This window comes from Hypanus sabinus, unplaced genomic scaffold, assembly GCF_030144855.1.
Source record: "Hypanus sabinus isolate sHypSab1 unplaced genomic scaffold, sHypSab1.hap1 scaffold_503, whole genome shotgun sequence".
NCBI classification, from domain to species: Eukaryota; Metazoa; Chordata; class Chondrichthyes; order Myliobatiformes; family Dasyatidae; genus Hypanus; species Hypanus sabinus.
The window spans coordinates 249,381-260,290 of record NW_026781370.1 but is presented as its reverse complement, the minus strand read 5'-3'; the positions used below and the strand labels follow the sequence as shown (position 1 = coordinate 260,290).

At 44.0% G+C, this 10,910-nt stretch overlaps 1 protein-coding gene across 1 annotated transcript; it reads left to right on the top strand.

The window, feature by feature from the left end:
- The first annotated feature begins 300 nt into the window (after positions 1-300).
- On the top strand, positions 301-8,160 carry LOC132389223 (zinc finger protein 229-like). Its single transcript, XM_059961692.1, has 2 exons — positions 301-346; positions 4,589-8,160. The coding sequence occupies exon 2, from the start codon at positions 4,996-4,998 to the stop codon at positions 6,367-6,369; it is 1,374 nt and encodes a 457-aa protein (XP_059817675.1). The 5' UTR covers positions 301-346; positions 4,589-4,995; the 3' UTR covers positions 6,370-8,160.
- The last annotated feature ends 2,750 nt before the right edge of the window (positions 8,161-10,910 follow it).

Sequence of the window (10,910 nt, the reverse complement as noted above, 5' to 3'; positions counted from 1 at the left end):
GCAACTGCAGAATCTCTTGTGTTTTATATCTGCCTTTGAAAGAGGGTTGTCCGAGAGGCTTTAGTTAAATGGAATGCCTGTTGATATTGAGTACATTGTTTTTGGGAGCTGCTTTCTACTTTAAAACAGCTACTGAGTTTTCTACACAGAAAAAACCCTGCGGTGTGGACATGAAACCGGTGAGAGCAGGAATGTTTAATGGCACCTCGCTTACCCATGAACCCCTCGGTTTAAAATTTCGCTGCTTCTGAAGCAACGATCATATGCGCAGGCATCAAGGTCGATGACGTCACCAAATAGCACGCATGCGCGCTGTACACAAAGGCGCTCCGGAGGATCGGTAAAGGTAGGAATGATTTTCCGGGTTGATATCTTAAATACCCACTGAGGGACATTTGCTGTGAACTCCGGATATCGTAGTCCGCAATCCTGGGACTCGCCTGCTCTCCTCCCTCTCTCTCAGCCCCACGATCCGTACACGGGCCCCGGGGAGCTTCCGGCTGATGAGGGAATGGGAACCGATGGATCTCTCAGACAGAGCTGAGCTCCAGCTATCTAAATGCAAGGATTAGGAACTCGGAGAAAGGGAACAAAATCTTTTGCATCACCAGTTGAGAAAATCACCTTTGTTCTTTCTCCAATCGTAAACAAGTGAAAATCTGCAGATGTTTGAAATCCAAGCAACACGCACAAAATGCCGGAGGAACTCAGCATTAGTACTCTTTTCCGTAGATGCTGCCTGGCCTGCTGAGTTCCTCCAGCATTTTGTGTCTGTTGCTTCTTCTACCTCCTCTCGTTCTACACTTTTCTACCGGTGAGGACATGTTTTGTCCCATTCTCTCTGGGTACATAATGATATCAAACACCTTTGTCCTGGGCAACAAGCAGCTTTCACATCACAAATGTGCCAGACTCCAGTGAGACAGAAAGACTACTGCCCTTCCCTTTATGTTCACTGGCATTGCCACATTGAGTTCAACACCATCTCTCACTTGGGGGAGGGTTCAGGGGAAATATGTATATACAATACAGAAACTGGTGTTACCTGTGTGTATTGTGGCGATGCAAAAGTTGTTGGAGAATTGACAAGTGGGAAGAAGTGGAGTGATATTTGGAAATCTGACATTTTAAAGTATCATTTAGCAAGCAAATCACATCTGGACGGTGTGCAAAAGCTCTAGTGAGAAAATCCTTCATAACCCGCAACAGGCCTGCTACATAGTTTGTGTGAGAGTGCAGATAACTCGATCAAACCCAGAGGAGATCAAAGGTTCTATCAACGGTGATTTGCTAGTTGTTAAAATAAATAACTCCCTGTGTAAAATTCAGTATGCTCGTCTTGTTGTCAGTGTGTAGAAATTGCACAGCACAAGGTGTTTCGGCACACCGGTCATTACAAATTAGACGGGACATTGGTGGGAAGGTGGGGAGACCTCCAGTGTCCCTGATACCATCACCTACAAGATGTGCATCCAGCTGCAGCTTGTAACCCTGAGCTTTAAGGAGCTGAAGCTGGAAATGGATGAATTCTGGATCATCTGGGAGTCAGAGGGGTTGATAGTTATGACATCAAGAGAGGTGAGTTACACCCAAGGTGCAGGACACATTAAACGAGTGAGAGTCAGGAAGGGGAATGGGGTTAAATAGCCATCACAGAGTACTCTTGGGGTCATCTCATACAACAACAGGTAGAACACTTTCTAAACTGTAGGGGGGATTACCAGGCAGAGAAAAGTCAAATGGTTGATAGGGGATTTGTTAGTTTGGGAATTAAAACTAGGCAAGATCTAATATCCTAGTGGTAAGGCTTGCTGTTGCTACTGTGTGGTGGAGAGGGTGTGTGGTGAAACCAAATTTGCAACGGCAATTGGAGTCAGAATGCCAGAACAGATAGTGAAGTGGGTGAAATGAATTGACTTATATCATTCATATACATGAGGAGTAGAAAAGTTTATGTTACTTCTCCATCTAAATGTGTAATGTTTGTCCGTAGGACAGTCATTATAACAGTAACACAATTGTATCAGCATAAATTAAATTGTTGGCCTGGTGGAAGGAGTGGTCCAGGAGCCTGCTGGTCCTGGCTTGTACGCTGCCGTACCGTTTCCCGGTTGGTAGAAGCTGGAACAGTTTGTGGTTGGGGTGACTCAGGTCCACAATGATCCTTCAGGACTTTTTACGCACCTGCCTTTGTAAATGTCCTGAATCATGGGAAGTTCACAACTGCAGATGTACCGGGCTGTCCACACCACTCTCTGCAGAGTCCTGCAATTGAGGGAAGTACAGTACCCATACCAGGCAGCAATGCAGCCAGTCAGGACGCTCTTAATTGTGCCCCTGTAGAAAGTTCTTAGGATTTTGGACCCATACCAAACTTCTTCAACCATCTGAGGTGAAAGAGGTTTACGGACACGTACCACACAGCCGATATGTACAGACCACATGAGATCCTCGGTGATGTTAATGCCGAGGAACTTAAAGCTGTTCACTCTCTCAACCCCAGATCCATTGATACCAATAGGGGTTAGCCTATCTCCATTCCTTCTGTAGTTCACAACCAGTTCCATTGCTTTTGTGACTTTGAGCTCCAGTGAGAAAATCCTTCATAACCTTCTACAGGCCTGCTGCATAGTTTGTGTGAGAGTGCAGCACTGGCTGCTTTCTTGACACCCAGACAGACGTTGCTCAGACCTCAGATAGAGTCAGCAGACGAAAGGTTGAGCGTGGTGCAATGACTGTGCTGAGCTGTGTATATCACAATGCACAAAGATTCGTAGGAAAGCCCGATGAGCTCAGGACAGGGAATTGTGATATTGTAGCCATTATTGGGACTTGGTTGCACCCAACACTCAGAGATTTAGAGGAACGAACTTTGCAGAGATTGCCGTCAATGCCAAGAAACAAAGTTTGATAGAGGAAGTGATTGTAACTTTTCATATATTGAGTGGGACTCCCATATGTAAAAGAACTAGATGGGGTAGAGTTTATCAAATGTGCCCTTAATCAGTATGTAAAATTCCCAACATAGAAGTGTGCAATAAACTTTTAGGAAATGATCCAGCGTAAGTTACAGAAATTAGTGTATGGGAACACTTTGTAATGACATAAGGTTCCAAGTAAATATGGAAAAAGAGAGGTCTGGACCATGGGTTGATATTCTAAACTGAAGAAAGTTCAATTTTGATGGTATCAGAAAGGATCTGACAAGTGTGGTTTGGGACTGGCTGTTTCCTGGCAATGGAGTTGTTCACAAGTGAACATTTGAGGGTGCAGAGTTTGCATGTGCCTGCCAAAATAAAAGTTGAATGTTAACTGGTGCAGGTAACCATGGTTTTCAAGAGATACTGAGGCCGCTGAAATCTTGTTCCTCTAAATGGCTCAGGCTTTTGGGTGCTACCAAGAGTCATTAATGACTAGAATATCATAATGCCATGCCCTGAGCTCATCCAACTTTTTTTTCAGTCATCTTCTGCTGGCTTTTAAAAGCTTCCCAATAATTTCCTCTATGATTTTCTCTCTCTATTGATTTTATGGCCACGGTTGTGTTCTCCTGCCGTTCCAATGCTTCCACTTCTTTGGGATGTGTCTACCATTCATCTCTCAAATTGCTCCAGAAACTCCAGCCATTGCTGCTACGTTGTCACTCCTACCTTTTCCCTTCCAAACAAGCTTCAACAGCTTCTCTGTCACAGAAACATGGAGGAGTTCCGTACAGAAACAGGCTATTTGGCCCATCTAGTCAATGCCATTAAAAACACTTAAGCTGTCTAATGCAACTACCTGCAACGGGACTATTGCCCTCCATACCCCTACCATCCAGGCTCCCATCCAAACTTCTGTTAAATGGTGAAATCGAGCTCATATTCACCACTTGTGCTGTGATCTCATTCCACACTCTCACAACCATTTCAGTAAAGAGCTTTTCCACATGTCCCTGTTAAATATTCACCTTCTCCACTTACTCATGACCTCTTCTTATCATCCCACCCAGACTCAGTGGAAAAAGCTCCTTGCATTTACCCTATCTATACCCTCATAATTTTGAACCCTTCTAACAAATCCTCAAGGCAGTGTTTAATTTCCTTGTTTATGTTTCAAGCCTTTTTCAGGTGTATAAGATGATGAGGGGCATTCAGCGTGTGGATCGCTAGAGGTTTTTTTCCCAGGGCTGAAATGACTAGCATGAGGGGGCATAGATTTAAGGTGGTTGGAAATAGGAACCGAGGGGATGTCGGGGTAAGTGTTTTACACAGAGAGTGGTGGGTGCGTGGAGTGCACTGCCGGCTATTTGTGTGAGAGTGCTTCAGTTACTGTGGGAACAGGGAATCATACCAATGGAGATAGTCAAACTGAGCCAGGTAACAGATTGGAGATGGGAGAAATGCCCCATTCTTATAGAGACAGGATGAGCATCAGAGAGTCATTCCAGATGCCAGCACTGTGCCCATTTAGAAGATGATTTCACGATCCAGCTTGGGTTGAACTTTACTGTAACAGTGTGATGCCAGATCACACCTTGACAACTCAAGTAATCTCATCTGAAATGTTATCCTACACTCATTTATGGACTTTGTTAATTTTTTTACAGGTTAAAAGTGACAAGGAAGTTGTCTATGGGAATCTTGAACACAACAGCCAGTTTTGCTGTCTCTGTCCAGATATTTAAGAAGTGGAACAAGGGATTCACTCTGTCATCCTTCCTGTTCAGACTGTGGGGAGTGATTCACTGGATCATCTGACCGATTGGCCTTCCTATCATTTTACACAGGGGAAAGGCCGTTCACCTGCTCAGACAGTGTGGAGGGATTCACTCGGTCATCTCAACTGAAGGTACATCAGCGAGTTCACACTGGGACAAGGCCATTCACCTGTTCTGTATGTGAAAAGGGTTTCAGACGGTCTTCCCACCTGTGGACATACCAGTCAGTTCACACTGGGCAGAGGCTGGTCACCTGCTGAATTTGTGGGAAAGGATTCACTTAGTCATCTGTTCTAATGGCTCACCAGCGAGTTTACACTGGGGAGAGGCCATTCACCTGTTCAGTCTGTGGGAAGGGATTCACTCAGTCATCTGACCTAATGGATCACCAGCGAGTTCACATTGGGGAGAGGCCGTTCACCTGTTGGGACTGTCGTAAGGGATTCACTTGCTCATCTAAACTGAATGTTCACCAGCGAGTTCACACTGGGGAGAGGCCATTCACCTGCTCAGACTGTGGTAAGGGATTCACTCGGTCATCCGACCTACTCACACACCAGTCAGTTCACACTGGGGAGTGGCCGTTCACCTGCTCAGACTGTGGGAAGGGATTCACTAGGTCATCCGACCTGCTGGCACACCAGTCAGTTCACAGTGGGGAGAGGCCATTCACCTGCTCAGACTGTGGGAAAAGATTCAGTCATTCATCCACCTTACAGAGACATAAGCGACTTCACACTGGAGAGAGGCCATTCACCTGCTCAGACTGTGGGAAGGGATTCACTCGGTCACCCGACCTGCTGGCGCACCAGTCAGTTCACACTGGGGAGTGGCCATTCACCTGCTTAGACTGTGGGAAAGGATTCACTCGGTCATCTAAACTGAAGGAACATCAGAGAGTTCACACTGGAGACAGGCCGTTCACCTGCTCAGACTGTGGGAAGGGATTCACTCGGTCATCTAAACTGAAGGAACATCAGAGAGTTCACAATGGGGAGAGGCCGTTCACATGCTCAGAGTGTGGGAAGGGATTCATTCAGTCATCCCACCTACTGGTACACCAGTTAGTTCACACTGGGGAGCAGCCGTTCACCTGCTCAGACTGTGGGAAGGGATTCACTTGCCCATCTAAACTGAAAGTACATCAACGAGGTCACACTGGGGAGAGGCCATTCACCTGCACAGAGTGTGGGAAAGGATTCACTCAGTCATCACATCTACAAGTACATAGGTCAGTTCACACTGGGGAGAGGCCATTCACCTGCTCAGACTGTGGGAAGGGATTCAAATCGTCATCTCATCTGAAGGTACATCAGCGACTTCATACTGGGGAGAGGCCATTCACCTGTTCAGACTGTGGGAAAGGATTCATACAGTCATTCCACCTACAAACACACCAGTCAGTTCACACTGGGGAGAGTCCATTCACCTGCTCAGACTGTGGGAAAGGATTCACTTTTCCATCTCAAGTGAAGGTACATCAGCAAATTCACACTGGGGAGAGGCCATTCACCTGCTCAGACTGTGGGAAAGGATTCACTCAGTCATCTCATCTACAGAGACATCAGCGAGTTCACACTGGGGAGAGGCCATTCACCTGCTCAGACTGTGGGAAAGGATTCACTCAGTCATCTCATCTACAGAGACACCAGCGAGTTCACACTGGGTAGAGGCCGTGCCTGGCCAAACTTAATAAATCTCGCTGGGTGAATACTGCGTGATATGTCCCCTGTTACATTTTAGTACTCTGACATAAATAGTACACAATATGTGATCAAACAATTGAGCTTTATAATTCCAACTTTGACCATAGTGTTAGTAAAGAAAACAATAATAAAAGAAAAAGGGCATGCTCTCTTCATTCGCATCTTCTCATCACTCCCCAGCAAAAGACCACGAAAAACTCTCTTCCAGACACACATGTTTTGTCATTGGACAGCCCCACACTCCAAAAACCTGTCCTCCCCAGTCATAAGCAAAACATTGCTGCTACAGTGAAACCATTACCTCAGCAGTGAAACATTACTGAGAAGCCATTACATTAGCAGTGTTACACTTGTGACACACTGCTGAGTTCACACTGGGGAGACAGTTTCAGGAAACTGCATGCTGGATATTTGTCCATCACCGTTGCTGAATGCTATTTTGAGAGTGACTATCGGTACTGAACTCTGCAATTATTGCTGCTGTTCACCACACCCAGTTCTGCACTCTGGTCACTGGGCATTGGAGGAGTTTCTTCGGCTGCATATTCACCACTAATGTGACTGGAGTTTAATACTGTATTCTGGATCTGTGATAAATAAACCAGTTCTCTTTTAAACTCTGTCTCCAGAACTTAGTGAACTTATAACACAACTAGTGTACAATAGAGAGTCAACTCAGGCCTGCTGAACCCTGCAAGTGATTCTCTTCCATGGCAGTCCTTTTATATCCTCCCTTGTTGATCACCTCTTGCTCTCCCTGTGGGATGGGTTCCAAACAGTCACCACTCTGTGGGTGAAGAGGTTTCCCTTGAATTTCCTGCAGACTGAAGTGGAGTTGACTGCAGTTCTGTCTGAGATGTTCTTTGCCCCTCCAATCTCTGGGCTGAGGAAGAAAGACTTTGGGAGTTAACCTCCTTATTTAGGGCTCATTTCACCATTATGGGTCATTTTCCATGCTTCTGAAGGGTTGTTGAAAACTCTACTGTACTCTAAAGACAGAAAGCAGAATGGAAAACCATTTGTTGGATGTCCAATGAAGCTGGGTCAGAAACCAGAGGCAGGTCCGCTCAGGGCAGAGTTTGGGGCTCTGGATGATGGTCGGGGTCAGAACGTATGATGAGGAGAAGGGAATCAGCAACGAGGTGTGGCAATGAATGACAGAGTAGCAACATATGGAAGCTGATTGACAGAAAAAGTCATTTATTTGTCTAACTGGTGACAAAAACAATGTCTCTTGTAAGGTGCTCCACTGGTCGAGGAACACGTGTGTTTTGGGAATTGTTATATCTATTGAGGGAGTTGTTCCTGCTTGGTAATCCTGAAATATTATATCCAGATGTTTATTATGGATTGTCCTATCTGAAATAATAATATATTCATTATCATATAAATTGTACTTTTTGACTAAAAATGTATTGGGCTTGAATTTATGGTGCCTTTATGAAGTGATGGAGGGCATTCATGAGTTTGTAGTTTAAAGCAAGATTTTGGTGAATGATATTTGCCACTGGATTGTACCTTTTTAAGCAATCCGATTGAGTTAAACTGCTGCAGGATCCTGGAACGTGTTGGATTGTGTCTGGTTTCTCTTTGCCTTTTCTGCACTTACTGCTTTGTTTGTTTGTATTTCATGAAGTTTCGATTTGTTTTCCCTTTGTTACCCACCTCGTCCTGTATTTCCGCAAGGAACCCCTCTGCTTCTGGGAAGAGGTGTCCTAACTCTCAGTCAGGAACTGGAGTTTAATATTCTGGATCTCGAACAAATAAACCAGTTCTATTTTAAACTCTGTGTTTGGTGCTTAGTGAATTTACAACACAACTATTGTCCTCAGGCCTGCTGAACCCGGCCAGTGAATCTGTTCTACATCAGTCCATTTAAATCTTGCCCTTTTGTTCATCTCTCACTCTCCCTGTAATGATGGGTTCCAAACAGTCACCACTCTCTCGGTGAAGAGGTTTCCCTTGAATTCTTTGCAGACTGAAGAAGTCGAGATGACTGCAGTTCTAATCTCTGGGCTGATGAAGAATGACATTGTTCGTTAACCTCCTTAATCACAACTTATTTCCACATTATGACTCATTTTCCCTGCTTCTAAAGGGTTGTTGGAAACACCACTGTCCTCGAAAGACTTAAATTGGAATGGGAAGCCTAGTTGGATGTTCAAAGGAGCAGGGTCAGAAACCGGAGGTGGGTCTGCACAGAGCAGAGTTTGGGGCTCTGGACGGGGTAAGAACGTATGATGAGGAAAAAGGAATCAACAGTGGGGCGTGGCAACGAATGACAGAGTAGCAACATTTTAACGCTAATTGGCAGACGAAATAATATGGTTATCTGACTCACGAACAATGCCTGTGGTGGAAGCACATGTGTGTGTTGAGAATGGTTATACCTATTGAGGGAATTATTCCTGCTTGTTTATCCTGTAATATTATATCCAAATGGTTACTTGAGATTACCCTATCGGAAATAATGTATTGATTATCATGTAAATTGTGAGATTATGTCCTTAACTGAATCAGGCTTGAATTTATTGTGCCTCAGTGAAGTTACCGTGGTCATTCATCAGTTTGTATTTAAAGCAAGATTTTGGTGAGCGATATTTGCCACTTGATTGTACCTGCGTAAGTAATCAGATTGAGTTAAACTGCTGCAGGATCCAAGGAATGTGTTGGATTGTGTCTCGTTTCTCTTGGCATTTTCTGCACTTACTGCCTTGTTTGTTTGTATTTCATGAAGTTTCAATTTGTTTTCGTTTTGTTACCCACCTTGTCCTGTATTTCCGCAAGGAATCCCTCTGTTTCTGGGAAGAGGTGTCCAACTCTCAGTCATGTGCTCGATGCTTCCTTGTCACCATCGAGTCTGCTCAGATTGTTGGGATGTGTCCCATGGAGGGTCATACTCATTTCACTGGTTAACGTTTTCTTGCATAATGATGATTCATTATTCTGAGTTGGCCTCTCATGTACAGTGGCGTGCAAAAGTTTGGGCACCAGTGGTCAATATTTCTGTTACTGTGAATAGCTAGGCGAGGAAAAGATGACCTGATTTCCAAAAAGCATAAGGTTAAAGATGACACATTTCTTAAATATTTTAAACAAGATTACTTTTCTTTATTTCCATATTTTACAGTTTCAAAATAACAAAAAAGGAAAAGGGCCTAAAGCAAAATTTTGGCACCCTGCATGGCAAGTAACACTTCCTTTGGCAAATATCACAGCTTGTAAACGCTTTTTGTAGCCAGCTAAGAGACTTTCAATTCTTGTTTGGGGGATTTCTGCCCATTCTTCCTTGCAAAAGGTGTCTGCTTCTCTAAGATTCTTGGGCTGTCTTGCATGTATTGCTCTTTTGAGGTCTATCCTCAGATTTTCGATGATGTTTAGGTCGGAGGATTGTGACGGCCATGGAATGATGAAGTTAAAATGGAACTTTGGAGTTCTCTAGATTTCTAGCATTTGCAAGTCCTCTTGTTTCCCAGATATTTATATGTTTCCTAAAAGAACAAGCCAAGAACAAGCTGGTAGTGGGTTTGTGCTGCTCAGTTGGTAAAATGTCAAATAAGATCATTAGAAATAGGTGGCATAGGGTTGGGCGGTGTAAAATCTGTGGGTAGAATTAAGCAACAGCAAATGTATGAAAAAAAACCCTGATGGGAATTTAGTAGTAAGTATGTGGTCCACAAAATACAATGGGAGATAGAAAATGCGTGCCAAACAGGCGACGTTATAACAGCCATGGGGGATTGTCATGAAGGTGATTAGGAAAATTAGGATGGTGTTGGTCTCAAGAGGAGAAATTCCTAGAATGCCTACAAGATGTTTTTTTGTAGCAGCTCATGGCTGAGCCCACTTGGGGATCAGCTATTCTGGATTGGGTGTTGTAATGAACAGGAATTAATTAGGTTACTTAAGTTTAAATAACCCTTAGGGGCAAGTGATCTTTACATGATCAAATTCACCCTGACATGAGGGAAGGAGAAACTAAACTCAGATGTGGAAGAAAGAGAATTGGAGAGGCATGAGAGTGGAATTGGTCAAAATTGATTTGGAAAGAACACGGGCAGGAATGAAAACAGAACAGCAATGACTGGAATTTCTGGAAGCAATTCAGAAGGCACAGGATATATACATCACAAAGAGGAAGTTGTATTCTAAAGGTAAGTTTACAATACCGTGGCTGATTCGGGAAACCAAAGACAACATAAAAGCCAAAGAGAAGGCATAGAGCAAAAATTACTGGGAATTTAAGAGCTTTTAAAAGCTTTTAAAAACCAGCAGAATGCAACTAAAATAATTAAGAAGGAAAAAAATGGAATACATAGGTGCGCTAGCCAGTAATATTCAAGAGTGTCGCAGAAAAGTACTACGGATCAGTCGGACTCAGAAAGCATCTGCTTCAGAAATCTTTATTGGCACATGATATCTGGAGAGTACAGGCTCCTAAAAGTGGAGCTCCGCGGCTCTGCCCAAGATTACACTCACATTTATACCCCAAGCATACGTGACAA

Excerpts from the sequence above, each read along its gene's own strand:
- LOC132389223 (XM_059961692.1), top strand. The coding sequence starts at position 4,996 with ATGGCTCACCAGCGAGTTTACACTGGGGAGAGGCCATTCACCTGTTCA.